A 20,557-nucleotide genomic window follows, 5' to 3' on the forward strand; every position below is an offset into this window, starting at 1 on the left:
CAGTGTTTTAAAGAAGAAGATTTGATCATGAACCTGCACTAGCACATGGCCAGACCCTCAGAAACTCATTATCTGCCAATGGGCAACGATATCGTATCAGTGAGATTTGAAAATCTTAGTGGTTCATCATGGAAAAAGCAAAGCTTTATGTGTGCTAATAATGTGCGTTGGACTTAATACAATGTTTGGAGGCAACAGACGCTATAATCCTGCAGATCTGTCCTCGAACAAAGACATTTCAGACCAGGCATCCCATTGTGCACAAGGGATAAGCCACCATCAATGTGGAGTCATACTCAACCTCAGTTTAAAATCTGCTAAAGTTGCCATGAGAAGTTTGTCTAATATTCCACTCTCTCTGAGGTCAAGACACATTTGACCATACATACACAGTAGGTGGTCAACGGGGAAACAAGTGCAACATTTATCAAAAGACCAGATTTCCAAGAGTTTGAAAGATTCCTCCACAGGGTTCCATCTTTTCATGATGAACTCCAGATTTTTCAGCACATGCTTTGCAAAAAACACAGTACTCTTTGTTCAAGCCTGAATAATTGTGGGACACAAATCTTGGACCATCAATCGCCTTTTTTTTCTTCTTTCTTGGGCAACATGCTTCACGCCACTCAGGGGGATTGCTGTTGTGAGGAGGGAAGTCTCCGAGCGAGAATACCTTGTCCAGCTGTTAGTCCAACCCACAACACAACAACAGCCAAGTTTTCACATGGACCTTACAAGGTGTGGTGTTTTTCTGCTGGTAAAAAAACTTTGCTTGGGTAGTTTACGGGCCTATTTTGACTCGATTGACTTGGACACTCTTTGCATTAAGAGTGGGTGTCCTGTTTCCCTTTAAATATCAGATATGTGTTCAAACTATACCCATAGCAGACTATACATGCTGGTTTCATTATCCAACCCCAAGGTTTGCTGTTTTTAAAAATAAGTGTGTGGTAATATAATTAAACAGTACTGTATTCCATATGGTCCAAGGTAACACAATATTCACTTATATGATTTTGAGCCATGATTAGGTTAAACAAAAAATTCCAACTTTTATCATTTCGTCTTAAATCTTTCTGAATTTTTGCACGATGTCAAATGTACAAATTAAATTAACACAAATTGAGGTTTGGGGCCCTGGGGAAAGTTTGTAATCCAACCTTGCTATGGTTTGCAAAGCTGTTAAGCTTCCATGTTGACAATCAGTGACTCTTGGCTGAGACCAGTCGCACCAAATGGCAAGTGTTGAATTTAACATTGCAGCTGGGTAGTTACAGCTCCAAAGGCCTGCTGGGAAGAGATCTTCAATGAAACGTATTGAATCTTGCATTAAAGTGTGTTATTGTATCTTCACCTTTCAAAGGATCCAGATGGCAAGGGATCCCCATCTGTAGGTCTACTCAGCAGCGCCAGCAAACACATTTATGTCAAATATGGCATCATCATTTTACAGACTTTTAACATAAATCATATATTTCCTATGAGAGAAAGAGGCCATTCAGGCTATTTTATGATTCGCCTGTCATTTCAGCCTTTAAACACATTGTTGGATTCCATGAAATAATCTTAACAGTCTTGGACACATAACATTTACCCTCGGGTAAAATATTAACCTGAACCACTTGTGAATGAACTCCTTTCATCTCTTGCATGCACTGGCTTTTTAATATTTGTATTTAATATTTACACGGTTTTGTACTGCACTGCATGTGCCCTCGGTTATTAAAAAGGCTTCTCAGACGGAATGGCAATTTTTTTACTGCTTCGAATGATTTGATTAGAAGCAATTAAGACGTCTGGAACCTGGAAATACTGATTAGGCCTGGTTTGAGGACAGTGTGGGTGCACGGGTACAGACTGTTTCAAGCCCACCGGGTCCAAAAAAAGGACAAGGCTAGCCATGGAAACTGTAGGTAACCATAGCAACAGCAGTGATGCTTCAAGCTGCAATGGTAGCTGTGTGTGTGGCAAATCAAAATAAACTTCAAAAGTTGCTTATATTACTAACCATCGTATTTCTAATTTCTTTGTTCTTCTCGGTTTTATATTAAAATTGTTGGAAACATTTTGTATGTTTATCAGATGTCATGTTAAAGCACAGTCTGTTCTCAGGTCTTAACGAGAAAGACGTGAGCTTACTGTGGGTACGTCAGCACTGGGTTGAATGCATGAAACTAAAATAAGCCTTCTGGTTCTGCTGCACCGATATTTTCTCTGTCCATCATGAATCCAAAAATGTTAATGTCAGATTCACTAAAAAGGCTAAATTTGTGGAATATGGAAGCTGAGAATGGCCATAGGGCCTACCTGAGAAAATGTTAACCCAAAAAAATGCTTACCAAGCACTGTAGCCTTGGCTAGGCGTAGGGCCTAGCCTATGCCTACACATTTCAATAACCTATAGTGTGAGTTAGGCTGCTGTGTGAATCTGCTGGTGTTAATTGTCAATAAAGACCTTTACTTAAAGGTGGAGTCAGCGATTCTGAATAATGCTTCTTGTCAACATCCGTGAATAGGCTATCTCCTTGTGATTTATGTTTCAACAAGTTTTCCCCACAGTCGCTGACCCACCTTTAAAAGTTACTTCCTACCTTTGAAGTTGTCTGTTGCCAGGGCGACCGTCTTTCACCAGCATCTCTCTCTGCCTGCATGGTCTCGAGCCCGTCAGGTGGGGGCGGCGCGTCTCGGTCTTCTTCTTCGTCCGTTGACCATTCTGCGCTGAGGCAGAGATATCATATAACTAGCTCCTCACACAGACACAGGCAGACCTGGCTGAGGGAGCTAAATGTGAGTCTTGGACCGCTTTTTGTTTCCCGTTGCGCCTGGCAGTCCGTCCGGGATTCATTTAATGAACTTGAGGCTGATTTTTTATTTCATCGACAGATCTCGTCATCACTTTCACCATGAGGAAGATCACCGGCATACACTTGTTGTTCCTCTTCCTTCTCGCCTTCCCGCTGGCCTGGGCAGAGATCACGAAGAAAGGTGCGAGGAAGCCTGAGAATAACACAGGTGAGGAGCCCCCCTTTTAAATTGATGTTTACAAACTCATTAAAACTGATTTTTGCATTATTTTGAGCCTTTTAGAAGGTAGGTTAGATGTCAAAAATGTGCAATGATATTGATTTGAATGCATTTTTATATTTTTTTATATCTAAGATTTAAAAAAAAAATCACTTTGAATTGATATAGATAAAAATAACATGAATGTATTTTTCCACCAATTTTTTTTTATAACTTTCTTTTTCAACTCGAGTCCTCACCATACAAACCATATTCATCTTTTTGAGTGGGATTAGAAGAGTGTAATAGATGTCAAGAATTAACAATAATATTGAATTGAATGCATTTCTATTCTTTTTGCTATTTAAGATTTAAAACGTGCCCTCCATTAAGGGCCATTGTACGGCACACAGAATTATATTAAAACCAAATTTTTTGACCCTGCTGCCAAAAGATGAGAGAAACTGATTTTTTTTATTCTTCTTTTTGTTCCTTGTACTAATGTTTTGACATTTTCCATTGTTTGTGTTTTTTACTAGTTGTTGCTAATTTCACACATATGCCAGTGTTTCAACTACAGGCTAAAATGTAATTTTGCACTCCCTTGCTACTTAGGCCACTGCAGGCCACATGAATAAATTATTTGAGATAACATGCTCTGTCTGGGTTCTTCATAATAGCATAGAGTAGTGTATATGTGTATTTCAACAAATACGTATTTGTGAATATGTGTGCCTGTGTGTGTATCCAATAACAGATAGTGCAATTCACATAGAAATACAGCTCAATGTAAATCCATGAAAACAGCATGTTTTGATCCCATGGTTAATTGAGGATAAGTTTGTGAATGTGGTATTACACATTCATCCTGCTCTTATAATCTTTTTATGATTTTTTCAGATGTTTTATGAATTAAGTCCTGCCTATAGCCTTTACAACTAATAACAATACAAAATGAATCACAGTTCCCTCGTTTCCACTAGGGGTATCTTTGCTCCTCAGGCCTATAAGGATGAAATTCACGCATCAGCTGTAAAATAGTAAAAATGTAAAATTTCAAGGTAGAAGAACAGGATGAATGTCTAATATTACCAAATTCATGTATTTAACCTCAATTGACCATGGGATCAAAACATGCAGTTTTTATGGATTCAAACGGAACTATTTTTCTCTATGTGAATTTGAGTGTCCGTGTTTGGATACACACACAGACACGCACACACACTTATTTGTCGAAAAACACATCTATACTACTATGCCATCACTAAGAATACAGAGAGAGCATTTTAGCTGAAACAATGTATTCATGTGGCCTACAGTGGCTAGTAGCAGAGGAGAGCAATATTAAATCTCAGCCTGTAATTAAAACCAATGGTATATGAGAGAAAACCAATGCAATTTCTAAAAAAACACAAAAAATTTAAATTTTCAAGACATTGGTGCAAGGAAATAAAACAAAACAAAAAAAATCTGGTTTCTATCAGCTATTGGCAGCAGGGTCAAAAAATGTTGTTTGAATGGGAGTCAATGAGGCGGAGCCGTGAACTCTGAACTCTGTTTTGCCCTCTCACTCCCATTAACTGGTACAACATAAATACCTCGCTTCAATTCACCTCAAAATTGTAATATAACCAGCATGGTATTTATTTATTTATTTAATTGATTGCACTTTATATTTCTGTCATATTTGACACATTTTACACTTGTAAGAGTCAGTTCTCCATTTATAAACATGCATTTTGCATATTTTATACATATTTATATATATTTGTGTATTTGTAGACACCTGTGCTTGTGTGTATTGTCTGCCAGTAGCAACGCTGTATTTTTGTTTGTTTTATGTTTGGACATGGCCTTGTCCTTTGTAATGCAGCTGCTCTATGTGCCTTCAATTGCCCCTTGGGGACAAATAAAGTTTTTTGAAATTGAAATTGAAATTGAAAGGAGGCTGAGTGTGAGGAAAATTAATATACAGTGCATTATAGTGTAAATCAATGAATTGAGGTTAAAATTCATAAATTGGTCAGAAAACATTAGCCTTGACCAAATATGAAGCCATTTGCATGAACACACAGCCTCAGCAGTTGTGAAATTAAAAACCAAAATGTACCAAAAAAGGCCTAAGATGCACTGAAGGTTAAAATGCTTTACTCTGTTCACCATGGTTGGCAACTAGCCTGTTCGCATATTTGTGCCCAGCAGGTATATTATTTAATGCAAAAAATAAAATAAGAAATAAATAAATCTCCTTTCAAATTTCAAAGAATCATATATTTTACCCCAGTTGTTGGTTTAAAGGTAATGATTGGTGTAACCACCTCTAAAGTTCCCAGCAGCTTAAGTGTACTCAGTCAGTGCGTTTACATGCAGACTCATAATCGGGTAACTAAACGAATAAGACTTCAACAGGACTTTTAAACTGCATGTAAACACCTTTATCCGATCTACTTCGCACACAAATCGGCACGATAACGGACAAGAGATGTCGGATAAGAACACCTAGATAAGTCGTTCGTTGTCGGCATTCTCTCTGCATGTAAACAGGGATCGGACATCTCATATCGGACTTCTCGTTCTGTGCTTGTGTGCCTGCGCGTAATAGGCTACACCATGGGTTGTTGCCGGAAGAGAACCGGACGTGGCTCTTTCAACACTTGTTGAAAGCATGGTTGAAAGGGCTACAGCGCCACCTAGCATAGTGGAGACAGCCATGCATTGGACATTTATCCGATATCTTAAAGGCCATGTATACTCAGACAAGTGACACGGTCCGTTCGAGTGTCTAGTTCGATATATGTGATAATCTAATCTAGTTGTGCCATGGAAACGCACTGACTGTTTCATCGGTCATTGAGTGTTGTTACAGGGGCCACAGAGCACCCTTCTCATCTCACAAAACAGTCCTCTGGGTCAGAGGTCCTTGTGAAAAGTTTGGTCGCGGACCAGCATGAGGGCCAGAGATCACAGTAATAAAAGATTTAATTGTGCTAGGCTGTGTGTGAAATTTGTTTTCAGTGTACACACAACAGGTAGTGCTTCTTGAAGAGATATTCACTGAATTTGACGAAAAGTGATTTTGACAACAAACATTCACCAGAATTGCGTACTGCACCTTTAATGGCTAGAAGGCAAGTTGGAAAAAAAGAACGGGTAAACAAAGGTACTCTAAGAAAGCATAATCGAGTAAAGCGCTCAGTCTCCATTCAACAAAGAAACAGCAATAACAATAACAAATATACAGTATAACTTATTCAAATAATGCATCACAGGGAGGGGGAGGGGGAGGAGAGAGGGGTTTGGGTGTTGTGTATGTATTGTATGTGTTTACTTATTCTGTTTTTTTTGTCCATATGTCCACACTAAAATAAAAATTTCAAAATAATGCATCACATTTGAACTGCCATGTGTAAGGTAGCCTTGAATGCTATAAAGGCGCCTATAGATAAAATGCTTTATTACTTGTTTATTATGAGCAGCAAACAAAGGGAAAGACTGAGCAGGGCCTTATCAATGCCTCTTATTAGTTCAGTCCTGCCCCCTAACACTATCCTGTAGACTTCATCATCCGCCATCATAAGTGTCGTTCCAGTTGTCTGGAAACTGAAGTGAACTTGGTGATATAGACCCTCGGAGGGCTGAGTGATCGAGTGAACATCCATGGTCACTCCGAGGTGGATATCACCCACAGTGCATTGCAGTTCGTCTTCTTCTTCTTCTCCTTTTATTTTCCGGTAGACTGTATGCTTTTAGGGACATCGCGGCCACCCACACAAATATATATAAATAATCCAAAATGCCTCAATTAGCCTATCCTATTTCCATAGGAACAATCCAGTGAATGTATTGCAGTTACACATTGCTGCTATAAGACAGATGGCTGCCAATTACAGGACTTTTTAAAACAAATGTTTTTGGTTGAAACTAACAGAAATAAGAAAATAGGCAAGTGGGTTCTATTTAAATACCCCGCTCCTCCCCCGCCCACTCTCCCTCCGCGCTCCAAGTTCCCTCCGTGCAACGTATGCTGGTACGTCATTCCAAGGGCTGAGGGTAAATGAACGAGGGGAAGTGCAACTACTAATGGAATGCAGCTTCTGTTTTCCATATTTTGACCAACAGTTCGAAAAACTCATCAGATTTTCTTTTTCAAGTTGTTAGTTTGAAAATATTGAAAGTTCAGGCAGATTTAAGTTTTCACTTGCTTTTGTAAGGGTTATGGTTATAGGGGATTACCGCGTGCGCATCCTTCTGACCTCACCTCACCCAACAGTTGTGCTGGGTCAGAGTTCTTGAAGACTTCAGCTTTCATCCAGAAGAGGTCAGTAAAACAAAGCGTTAAAAAACATATTTGCTGTGTGATTGGTAGGAGCAAGACACAGAAAACCAATCAAACCATGAATATTTATTCTAAAGGGAAGACCCTTTAGGATGCAAAATCTCGACAGGATGGGAGAACACGAGGGGAAATAAATTTCCAGAAATGGAGGATTTGGGATTTGTTGCCCCTGTGAACTTGCATAGCACCAAGGTTTTAAAAGACATAATTGTGATAAAAGCTTGAGAAAGAGTTGCAGGGCCAATGACCATCTGAGCTGCTATTTATTTCAGTAAATAGTACTACAACGCCAGAACCCTTTGGAAACATTTGTTCATGGGAACATTGCTGCAATTATATTAAACTACATCCATCTGTACACGTGTATAGAGAATTCACTTAGTAGGAACAACGTCTAAGGTTGTCAGAATTGTTGGACCAGTGAACCTACAAATAGTATGAAATAAAGCCATTGAGGAACATCGATTTTTAAATGTACTGATGGCCCATGATCTAAATGCCCCAATTGAAGCGTCAAAATATGTCCCAACATCACAAATACCACAAACTTTGCCTCAAGGGGCTTTACAATGTGTACAGCATACAACGCCCTGTCTTTACACCCTCGCTTTGGATAAGGAATAACTCCGGATAAAAACTTTATATGGGGGACCATGAAAGAAACCTCAGGAGGATCAGCAGAGGCAGGCAGTAGAAGGTGTGAAAGACCGAAGAATGTGAAGAATATGTATCCAATTTGCCACCAAATAGGTATGTTGTTGTGGTCACAGCAGGCCGCTGTGTTTTCCTCGTCTGTATCTGCCACTCCCCCTGTCTGTCTCACTTCGCACCTGGTCCTCATCTGCAATCACGCTCACCTGGTCTTCACCTCCAATCAACTCCCCTTCATAACCCGTGGATTCCTTGCTGTTGGCGCCAGATCGTCCTATGCGCTACCGTGTATCCGGATCACTCTCTCCAGCTTCCCGGCTTTGGTCACCCCCTGGCTCCCTCATCCACTACCTGCTTCCCCACACCATATATAAATAAACCTTTTTTATATAAATCCTACTTCGTCTCTGTCTGCTCTTGGGTCCAGCATCGTAACCATAACATATGTCCTACATTACAGTATAGTCACAAAACCTCCTCTCCACATGGAGACCAGGATCAGGAAGATCCAATTCCAAATCTTTGGAATGAGGCACCAACAGTGAGGGAAGAGAGTGGTCCAGCACAGAGAGCTTAGATTTAAAGGCTTCAACAGCTAATGGCCGCGTTTCCCAGATTCGTTAAGAGCCTCTTTGGAGCTAAGTACTTCTTTGGAGCGCTCTTAAGAACGCTGTGAAAGAAGAATGCGTTTCCCAGATTCGTTCTTAGCTAAAGAAGCTCTTTCACTAAGATGGAACTGTACGATGGAGCTGACCCACTCTTACAACCTTCTTAGCGACCAAATCGTCAGTGATCATGCCACGTCAGGGAAATGTATTTCCTCCACTTTTCGAAATAATAAAACAATGCTCAATGCGGACCACTGGCGCAATAAACATAGACTAATAGTAGAGAAAAAAAATTGTCTTAATGAATTTTCCACACACACTTAAGTTTATAGTACTACTACACATACAAAAAAAATATCAACAACCCTGTGGCATTTCACAGATATCAAATTAACAGATTTAATTGAACTCAGCTGAACCTCATCCAGAGCAGCTCCACCTGCTATAAAGGCGTTGCCAGAGTCCGCGCGTGTGAGAAACTATGGCTGCAATACAACACCTTCTGGCTGCGAACCAACAGCCTCGCCGTGCGCGAAGCCAGACGGTTTACATAAATGCATATGTGCGTCGGCACTTCTCCCCACTGGACGTGCTATCAGACCAGGCCGTCCAGGCAAAGTACCGGCTGCCCCGTGCGGAGATCCAACGGCTGATCACTCTGGTGTCTCCACACATCCAGAGCAACCCGCTGCAATTTTGCCTTCAGCCCGGAGATGCAGCTCCTGGCGTTTTTAGGAACATATCAACCTCTTCTGAGGTCCAACAACCCCCAGCCCCTACTCCTTTACCACCAGTCACCAAGCAAGCACTGATCACTAAACCATAAACCCACAACCACCACATCACCAACACCATATCAACTCTCAGGCCTGAAGGCTGAAATAAATAAACAGAACCAGCAGATGTAGGCTACATGTAACGTACTGCACACTATGATTATTGCTGCAGTGTCCGGGTGCTTTACCTGAAAGTCTGGCACTGGAATGCTGTTGAAAGGGCGCACAATACGCACACGTCATTAACCTACGCTTAGATAAATTACAAATTGCCTGGGACTTTTTGTTGCTAGTTTTGACACCCTCATTTCATTGCAAAATGATCCACACAATACATGGTTGAAAAGAAACCAAAATAGTTTATTGAAACCATATGGGGGAGGGGTTACTCCGCGCTGTCTTTACTGGGCGTCTGCATCACCTGCACCGAAGGGAGATTGATTAGTGAAACCTTCTCACTCTTCCTTTTTGTTTGGTTCTAGAACTCCTGCCACTTCTTCCTCACAGCACGCCAGTCACGCAGGCCATGGGCTGGAGGGGGACATATTTTCGGCTATGGCCTGCCTAACACGGTTCTTCACCGTGATGTTCTTTTTGCCCCTTGTTCCCCCGAATAAAGCTCCCCGGTGCTGCCAGACCTCGTCCACTAAGACGCCCATCTCCTCCGCGGTAAACGACGGTGCCCGCTTGTTTCTTTTGCTGCCGCTTTCTTCCACTCTCACATGTGTGCCTATTTCCACGGGGTATGCGCTAATGGGCTTGATTACTACTTGGATACACTTGTTGCCACACACACACCCGCACCCCCACACACACACGATACATGCGTAGCCTAATTCCACCTGTGTGGGGGAAACCACGGGGCGCTGTGTGTGACTTATGCACTGATAAAGAGGTGGGTGATCGATTCGCCTGGCATCGATTTATTCAGTTTCAGCACCACCGCGGTGGACAGCTCCCACTAAGAATCTTCTTTCGCTTCATCTTACGCGTTCTCCAAAGAAGGCACTTAAGATGGCATCTGGGAAACACCCGTATCTTAGCGCTCCTTCTTAGGCGAACCCTTCTTTCAACCCTTCTTTGGTCCCAAAGAACGATCGAATCTGGGAAACGCGGCCATTGCTTCTTCATTCCCCTAACCTCTTGTACATCTTTTAACAGAGCCATCAATCACATGGGCCCTCATTTATCAAACCTGCGTGGAAACTGGTGCAGATTCTGGCACAAATACCTCCCTACGCCAGGTATCGCGTGGGATTTATCAAACAGTCGTATCTCGCCAATCTCGGCGTACGCCAGGCCATTATTGATAAATGCGGCAGCTGAAAACAATCGTATCACGCCCCTATATTTTCTCAGTTTACAGGCCTCGCCCAGAGGTTTTACGACATGGATACGCGCATTACGGCACAGAAGAGGAACTTCTCTGAAGTAGAAATTGACAGAATAACAGCGAAAGTAGAAAAAAAAAGAGTTTCATTTCGGAGCATTACAGCAGCATCAAAGAACGACAGAAGGCAGCATTTAGGAAGGAAATAACTGCTGCGGTCAACAGCGTTGGTGTTGACAACAAACGATCTCCAGCTGAGGATTTTGCATTTGAAGTTTACATCAGTAGGCTACTATCGCTCAAATGCTATAAAACAGCATGTATATGTCGCCATTTCTTTACGTAGATGAAGAAAAAGTGGTCTGACTCAAAAATCGGCACTAAAAAAAGCGTGTTGCTGTTCTGAAAGGCAAACAACTGGGGGTGCGGGCATAATATTTATAGTGGTAGAGGAGAAAAAGACGCACCAACTGTCCGATAATGGTCCCCATAAAAGAAATACACGTCTGCAGAGATTTGAATGATTAGAATGTATTGGCCCTTTTAGATAGCACTAGCATACTCAAAAGGGTTTTAAAAGCTAAAAATAACACATTTTGCGTTTTACTGTATGACAGCATGCGCTTGGCACGAGTGGTCAGCCCGGCCGTCAGCTGCACAAGCCGACCCGGCAACGATCAGCTGTGAGAGCGCCCACTGTCCTGCTCCACCAGCAGATCGAAAAAACGTGCCCGTTAACGGTGGAAATAAATCGCTCGCTTAAGCGATCAATGACACATTAAAAGGGGAACTAACATCTAAAAAGTGCGTCAAATAAATAAAATGTTAAGCTGAATGTTGTGCCGTGTATTTTTTATCAGAAAGAGCAGTGTAGGCCTACTACATATTTAATACTTAGGCTAACATTTTGAATGAATGCAGCCCCCGTGCCTCAGTGTCCCCCCAGCTGCTCCAGACAGACAACTGCCCTTACGCAGTCCCATTCAGCGCTCCTAAGTGGCCGGTGTGCGCACTATTGAATCAGCTCTCCTACTCAGTTGCACACCACAAGCTGCACATTTTTATGTGATTAATATCTTTATTTCGGTCTGAGAAAACACTGCATTTGTATTATCTTCTAATAATTGTCCAGCAAAGTCATCGGCTACCCGGCACAGCCTGCACTGCGAGTCCATGCTGTTTACAAACTTGCGTACACGAGCTGAGAGCTGGCGTGGGATTTGAGCGTATCCTACACTCACTTCCAAATTGATAAATGCCGAGGTTTGCTTGGAAATGTGCGTACACCCACTTTTCTGGTCTACGCACGGTTGATAAATGAGGGCCAGTGTGCCTACCAGAGCACATGATTTACTGGTTAACCCCTCAAACTATTTGATATTCTAACACCATATGGTCAAGACACAGGACACTCTGACGAAGCGACTTTACAATTTCTCTTTGGGATGACCCCAACCTTGCCCCAGGGATGCTAGCAAGGACAACAGCTCCCAACTCAGACTCTGGCTCCATCTTTGGTTTGAAGTTAATTCCGTGCATTTTTTTGGCTGATCGGTTTATGTTTTATAACAGAAAATGATGATTGTTCTATCATTTCCTACCCTAGTTTGGAGCCAAGGGAAGACCAGACGACTGTTTGCGAGGCGAAAACTTGCTCCAACACAGGAATGGCACGTTCCTGTAAGCTTTCTTTGTTTTTCTTAAGCTGCATTTAAATATCAAGTGAAACCATATGTTTTCTAAGTTTTAAACTCTTTAAGGTACAATCCTTTAAGGTATCCTACACTCACTTCCAAATTGATAAATGCCGAGGTTTGCTTGGAAATGTGCGTACACCCACTTTTCTGGTCTACGCACGGTTGATAAATGAGGGCCAGTGTGCCTACCAGAGCACATGATTTACTGGTTAACCCCTCAAACTATTTGATATTCTAACACCATATGGTCAAGACACAGGACACTCTGACGAAAAAAATAAACACATTTTGGCATAACTGAGGCTTAAAGGAATGTCATTAGTGTTATAGGTGTTTGCTCATACACAAAAGTATTACAGAGTACTGGTCAAAATAAACATTTGACCTGATTGTATTTCTTATCCTAGATACCAAAGTCTGAACCAAAGTGGTGGGGCAACTGACAGAACCACACTGCTGACAACTGAAAATATAACCCTTTTCACATACTAAAAAAACACTTGTCAAATTTTCCAAAACAAATTCGATTCGCCTTTTAATGGGACCCACGTTTCTTCCCTTTTAATAAAACATAGTGAATATTTGGATCAACCGCCAAGAATGAAAGGGTAGAGATGAAGACTTCCAGTTGGACAGCAAAAGAACCTTCTGCCAGCTGGCTGAGAAGGAATGCAGAAAGGGAGGCTAAAGGAGGGATCCTAAAGAAAAAAAAACAACAGTCTCTGTTAGTATAGTGATATAGTGTTGAAAACTCTTTCCACTAGCAACATAAGGATAGACTTAACTAATTGAGGCTTTTGTGTACTCGCCTTGTTTGGGCAATTAATTCCACATACCAAAACCAAAACCAAACGACAGCAGGGTTTTTATGGTTTTTTATGCCCTCTTCATGTGCTGTGAGCCCATATGACAGCGACTTTACAATTTCTCTTTGGGATGACCCCAACCTTGCCCCAGGGATGCTAGCAAGGACAACAGTTCCCAACTCAGACTCTGGCTCCATCTTTGGTTTGAAGTTAATTCCGTGCATTTTTTTGGCTGATCGGTTTATGTTTTATAACAGAAAATGATGATTGTTCTATCATTTCCTACCCTAGTTTGGAGCCAAGGGAAGACCAGACGACTGTTTGCGAGGCGAAAACTTGCTCCAACACAGGAATGGCACGTTCCTGTAAGCTTTCTTTGTTTTTCTTAAGCTGCATTTAAATATCAAGTGAAACCATATGTTTTCTAAGTTTTAAACTCTTTAAGGTACAATATAAGGGGAAATGTTCAACGCATGTGAAACAAATACAAAATTCACTATTTACATTCAAACACAGCCTTGAGTCAAGCAAGCAGCAATAGAGAGACTGCACCAAATTTCCTCCAGCATTGTTTTACAAAAGATATACTCATGCTAGCACGATCATTTTACAAATGCTTTAGATCCAGTGGCTTCAAAGTAAAGTTGTATTTCTTTCAACTTCGATCATTGCTTTTTTTGCCACTTGGGGATCAGTGCAGCAGACTGAGAAAGGAACATATAATCAGTATATAACAAGCTGTCACGTTGAATTTCGCAAACTATCTATTCATTCCAGACACAGAGCAGCTCATTAGTTTGATTTGTTAGTTTGTTTTGTTTCCGGCCTCAAAAAAATGTAAGTTAAGTACTCACATTCCTTTGACCTCTTTTTTGGGGTCCACCAACATCTGGCTCGTGTGAACATACCTGAAAATACAACTTATTCTGATTCAGATACAGATGCTTCACTATGTTCACCAGATTTAAAAAATGAATAAGTTGACCCTACTTAAAAAGATCTAGTAAACAGATTGCCTTGAAATAATTAAGTAAATGTAACTATATGTCCTAAGTTTTATTTACTCAATATCTTCCATTTATGTTTACTTAAAAGTTTAGTTTTAGTTTTACTTAATTTTGTGTGGTTCTGTCTAGATTGAGTTGAGTTCCACTGATCATTTTTCACAAAGCATGAGCCATGGGGATTTTTTGGGGGAGACAGTTTCTATAAATTCTCTCTGTCTGGTTTGTTTTAGAAGAAGAAGTCAAATCTAATGACCCCTGCAAGACGCTGCGGCCGCCTGATGGAGAGCTGCTCCTCCCACATGCCATGCTGTGACCCCTGTGCGTTCTGCCGCTGTCGACTCTTTGACACCATATGCCACTGCTGGAGGGTGAACCCCATGTGCTTAAAGAGGACATAGATTAAGCACAAATAGCACACATGCACAGACACAGCCTAGCACATAAGGCAAGGCAAGGCAAGGCAAGGCAAGGCAAGGCAAGGCAAGGCAAGGCAAGGCAAGGCAAGGCAAGGCAAGGCAAGGCAAGGCAAGGCAAGGCAAGGCAAGGCAAGGCAAGGCAAGGCAAGTTTATTTATATAGCACAATTCAGACACAAGGCCACTCAAAGTGCTTTTGTGCTGCCTTAAATTTAAGTCAGTAGGTTTGCTATGTAGGAGTTTTGTAAATTAGAACAAGTGTTGGTATTTGCTTTGTATTTTGGGTTTGGGAAAAACGGCAGAGTGAGCCCTCACGAATAGAGGATCTTCGCGTCAAATCTCCGGTCTTTGCTCGGACTTTCTTTTGATCACAGTTTATGTAGACACGTCAGAAGGAAGAGCATAGAGATGAATGCTGCCGAGTATTTCTGTTAAATCGCCGTGCCTTGGATACTATTTGTCTGTGAGTAGTGTTTGTGTGGTTAAGTCTAGCTTATTCATATATTCATGTAAAGTTAGCTACTTATTGTATGTTTGTTTAATGTGGCTAATGTGGATTGGTTAGCTAGCAGCCTGCAACAGTATTGTGTTCTTAGCTAGCTCTCCTTTATTTTGCATTTGTTAGCTAGCTTTGTGTATTATTCATGTCATACTTACCGTCTATACTTACCGTGTATTGTACTTAATGTTTGTATGGATCTGTTGATGTCTGTATATTGATTTATGTTTTTGTGTATGTTACAGTTTTACAAATTGATAAAGCGACCAGTGGAGATACACTGAAGATAAAAGAAAAGCAAGCCTTGGTTCTTCATTTCAATATTGGACTTTATCTATGTTAGCTGGCTGTCAAGCCGTGCTCCAGGATACGCGCTGCCAGGGCAGTACAGCTTTACAGGGGCAAGATTAGAATACATAAAACACATTATAAAACATTTAAAAGCGAATAAAAGAAGCAAATAAAAATTAAAACTCGATTTAAAAACATAATAAAAGAAGCAAATAAAATAAAATTGCAAGTTAAAAAGGAAACAAAAAAGTCTTCAGACTCGATTTAAAAGAACTGAGAGTTGCAGCAGACCTCAAGTTCTCTGGGAGTTTGTTCCAGATTGTTGGTGCATAAAAACTAAAAGCTGCTTCTCCTCGTTTAGTCCTAACTCTAGGGACTGTAAGTAGACCTGTCCCAGACGACCTAAGGGCTCTGGACGGTTCATAACTTATCAGCATATCAGTAATGTATTTTGGCCCTAAACCATTTAGTGCTTTATAAACCAACATCAGAATTTTGAAATCAATTCTTTGAGTGACTGGAAGCCAATGTAAAGACCTCAGAACTGGGGTAATGTGATCCACCTTTTTGGTCCTAGTGAGGACTCAAGCAGCAGCGTTCTGAATTAGCTGAAGCTGTCTGATTGATTTTTTTGGAAGGCCAGCAAGGACACTGTTACAGTAGTCAAATCTACTAAAGATAAATGCATGGACAAGTTTTTCTAAATCTTGCTGAGACATAAGCCCTTTAATTCTTGATATGTTTTTTAGGTGGTAGTAGGCTGATTTATTGATTGATTTTATGTGTTTCTTGAAATTCAAGTCAGAGTCTACAACAACAGTCTACAACATAAGCATACACAGTGACAGACATATACACAGAGAAATGTGCGCACACACAAATACGCTGCCTCCTGGCTGTCGAGGTTTCCTCTTTTACAGCTGAGTATTTATGAGAATATTTTTACTGTTTAACAGCAAAAGCTTTCCATTGTTTTTTGGCTTCAAAACCTCAGTTGGGAATGAATGGCCGAGGGAAGGCTGTGTCAGGAATAAGTAAACACTCACATGTTAACAGAATATCCAAATATGGAATATATGAAGGTGTAACAGATTAAGAGTGACACATGCTGTTTTCATGTATGTAGACAATCGTGTTAACTGTGTGTTGTGCCTTGGGTATTTCCCACACTATGGAAGATCTTTATAATTTCTGTCCTTCCATGATAAACATGTGGGAACTTATCTGAGCAAGATCTTGTGTTTTTTTAAACCCACAGACCCACAGACTAAATATGGGGGAATTTTTTTTTTAAAGGCACATTACAGTATGTAATATCGGAGTATTTAACAGCATCTAGATTGCAACACTCCCTTGCTAACCCTTCCCTTTCTGAGAATTTACAGAAGCTATGGTGGCCTTAAAGGACAAGAAGCTAGTTAATAAAGTCGGCATTTTCCACCACTGCCTCAAGTATTTCAACAATATATAAGTTATGAGGTGGAAATTTATTTAGTTATTTACTCTATAGAACTACTTCTTCGTCTTCCAACAGATGCATTTCTGGTGGACACCCACTATAAAAACGCGTAACGCCTCAAACACCCTGGCCGTGAGCCAAAAATAATTTGTTTGACCACACCAAGAGTGAATCTCCCCGCGCCTTTCTGCTCTGAAAGCGCTGGTCTTACCAGGTCCATGTGTTATTAATAACCTCATGAATAATCAATGTCGTAGTTAGAAATACAGTACATACACGTATTTCTAACTACTGTGCATGTGTGTCCACAGTACACCCGTGGCACCTAGTTGTGATATTTTTTAATCAGTTATTTTTTCTTACCCTCTAACAGTGGAATTTTGGATAAGAGGAGGAGAGCCCCTGCTCTTTCCCTGCTTCAATAAAAAACATAAAAACCTTAATAACGTGTTTTTTTATCCAGTTAAATGGGGATTTTAATGTGGTTTCTGTCCGATTTGCTCGCGGAAAAAATAGAGCAGATGGCGAAACGATGGGTTGCGCATGTGAGGAGGGCGCAGCGGATCGGCTGGTGTGCCCGGGCAGATCTGTCAAGAAGGGCGCCAAAATGAAACTGCCTGCACTTCGCGGCGCTTCGGGGCAAATCCGGGCGCTTCCACGTCCAGTGTGTTTGAGGCGTAAGGCCGTTTAGTTGGTCCATTTTGTGCTACTGTAGAAAAATAGTGGTGCAATATGGCAGCCTCCGCTCCTATGTAGATATAAAGCACCCATCCTAAGGTGTAAAAAAAAAAAATTCAAGCGATTAAACAATAATTCAAATATGAAAATGTTATTCCAATTCTACCGAGTCTGTTCCGAGAAAGGCCAATAAATTCCACACACTGCACCTTTAAGTCAGGGCTTGGAGAAGACATCCATTTGAGTAAAAAAGTTACCAAATATTATGAGTTAGTTTATATTTTTGCTATTGAATAAAAGTGTTGTAAGCCTTTATTTTCAATGTGTTTGTGTCTCATATTTTTTTATAGGGGAGAACGGGGTAATGTGAGACACTTTTTACATTTACTTCCCTCTAAGGGAGCTAAAATAATTTATCAGTCAAATTTACACATTTCCCATTAATTCAGGATGTTTCCTAGAAAAGGGCATTAGCAGAATCTATTCATGACAAAGGGCAGTGGAAATATGATTGTTTAAAAAAAAGTTGTCTTGTGTCTCAGTTTACCCCAGCTGTGGGGTAAACTGAGACAAACCAGAGAAATCAAGGGTGTAAACTGATCCACTTTTTCCACTCTGAAACTACCATAACAACAAATCTTGTAACAGTTACAATCCTGACAGCTATCTTGAAAACCAAATATTCCAAAACTAATGTTGGACGAGTAACAGAATCATGGGGTTTGGTCAATTAACAAAAACATTTTCGAAACACTCGAAAGTAACTCTGATCAAATACACCATATAATTCATATTCAATAACCAGTTAGATTAAAACACAGTCTGGGACCCTTAGAGACAGCTAGTGTCTGGGGGTCAGAGCAAATAACAATCAGAACCAGCTAGAACAGCCTGGGACTCAGAACACAGGACTAGACCCAGCTGTCATTTTCCATCTTTTGAGTCTTTGATTAATATTTTTCTGCATTTATTTTATTGGGATGATTCATTCATTCAAGTAGACATACTTAGAGTCTATTGGTGTTAAAGGTCACTCTCCTGTCCCCCACATACATATGTGCCAAACCATGCCCTTGCTGACACCCCTTCAACCATCAACCCCCACCTCCAGCCCACATTGTCTTTTGTCTTATTCAAACTAGTCTCCTTGCTACCTCAAATATAATGGATTCATTAAAAGAGGGCACAGACACTAGCCCCTTTTACACAGAGATTGCCTTTAGTACCTTTACTCCTAGTGGGGCCTCTTTGACCAGATCAATATTGTAAATAAGAAACTGTTCTTAATGTTTTATCTGGAAAAATAAAGGTTTAAATAAAAAGAAATAAATAAATTGCGGCATATTGACGGAACAACATCACTCCAATATGCCGGCTTTGCTTGCTTCTGTGTTATTTACACAGAACCAAGCAACGCTGGCCTGCCGGCGCATCAGTAGCCCCTTTTACACAGCGTTCCGGAATGGAAGAGGTGCTTGTAAACAGCGTCAGGTGTGACGTAAACATTTAGCGCCGCGCCGGTCAGCTGCTTTACAACAACAACACTGGCCGGTGAATTGAGAGCAGAAGTGCTGGAGCTTGCAGTAAGAGGGCCGTATTTGACTGTCCCCACGATGTGCCGGTTGATCTCGCTACGCGCTGAGTCCAACATCACTGGGACTGTTAACCAAACTGACAAAATCAATCCGCTCACTGCTTCACCTCTGTGTGTGTGTGTGTGTGTGTGTGTGTGTGTGTGTGTGTGTGTGTGTGTGTGTGTGTGTGTGTTTGTGTGACAGGTTGGCTGTGAGCGAGTCCCTTTGTGAGGGCAGAGATCTGCCAATCAGACATACACATACACACAGTGTGTGAAGTCACGTTACTGTAGGCAGAAATAAAGTGTTGATGTACGCTCAGACGTAGGAGGATAATAATAGCGGCGGCGATCCGGTCGCAGCCTAGCTTAGCCTAGCCTAGCTTAGCCTAGCCTAGCTTTCCCATTTTACAACTTCCCCTGGGCAGAAATAGACTCATAAACTCTGCAAAATGAAGCGCGGGGGTTTGGATTGAGCAGCGGACCTTATGACCAGCTAGATTATACGCCGTTCCTTTTATTTGGTGATTTCTACGGGACATCAGGCCGCCGTGATTAATGTTAAACACACGTCCTTCAACTGCTAACATGGTCGCATGTTTAGAACGTAGGCTATGGAACGTCAAACGCCCCCTGTTCCGCAACAACAAGCTGGCCGCATTTATACAGATAGGCGGAACTGATTGTGTCGGCAATCTTACTACCCCCCGAGGTAGTAAAATTCCCGGAACAATCTCTCGCACCTTTCTTCCCTCTTCCGCAACGGTCGCATTTATACAGCAGGGCGGAGGGCCGAAATTCCGGCATATTCCCGGCTTTCATTGGCTGTGTAAAAGGGGCTACTCTCACTTTACCCCCACAGCATTTGTCTCACTTTACCCCACTACCACGATTTGAGAAAAAACTACCTCTCTCAGCAAATCAGGCTAATCTTCAGTCATCATCATCACATGGTTTACTATGTTGGTAGTTCATCAACATGTATGATAGATGTTGTTCTACCTGAATCAATTTGCGTTGGCACAACAACCGATTAAGTTGACAGCAAGAAAATTAACTTTTACATGCAAAAAGACATTTTTGTGCAAAAAACATGCTTACAACATCACCATGAGGTCCTCTCTTTCATGGCCAAGGGGAAATGAGAGGGGCTTGAAAACATATATCTCACATGACCAAAAATGATGGCTCACATTCCCCCGTTCTCCCCTAGCTTGCAGCTATCTTGTGGATAAACAGGGACTTAAACGTCCCTGTATCCTTTCCAGGACAATCATTTTGAAAGCAGAAAGATAGCTTACCGACCATTATGCCTAGGGGGCCAGTGTGTAGAAGGACGTGTGCATCGTCACGTGTCAATGTTATTGTCATGTGTGAATTCCATAATAAAGCTTTTAAACCCCATCCTGGCTATCTGTGGTCCTCATA

General features: G+C 41.3%; 1 protein-coding gene across 1 annotated transcript; it reads left to right on the top strand.

The window, feature by feature from the left end:
• Nucleotides 1–2,903: 2,903 nt before the first annotated feature.
• On the top strand, nucleotides 2,904–14,612 carry asip2b (agouti signaling protein, nonagouti homolog (mouse) 2b; the record flags this gene model as incomplete). The annotated part of the gene is made up of 3 exons (XM_080034116.1): nucleotides 2,904–3,012; nucleotides 13,499–13,572; nucleotides 14,445–14,612. 3 exons carry the CDS (start codon nucleotides 2,904–2,906, stop codon nucleotides 14,610–14,612), a joined length of 351 nt encoding a protein of 116 aa, XP_079890242.1.
• Nucleotides 14,613–20,557: the final 5,945 nt, after the last annotated feature.

Source organism: Ammodytes marinus (genome assembly GCF_949987685.1).
Source record: "Ammodytes marinus genome assembly, chromosome: 9".
Lineage (NCBI taxonomy): Eukaryota > Metazoa > Chordata > Actinopteri > Uranoscopiformes > Ammodytidae > Ammodytes > Ammodytes marinus.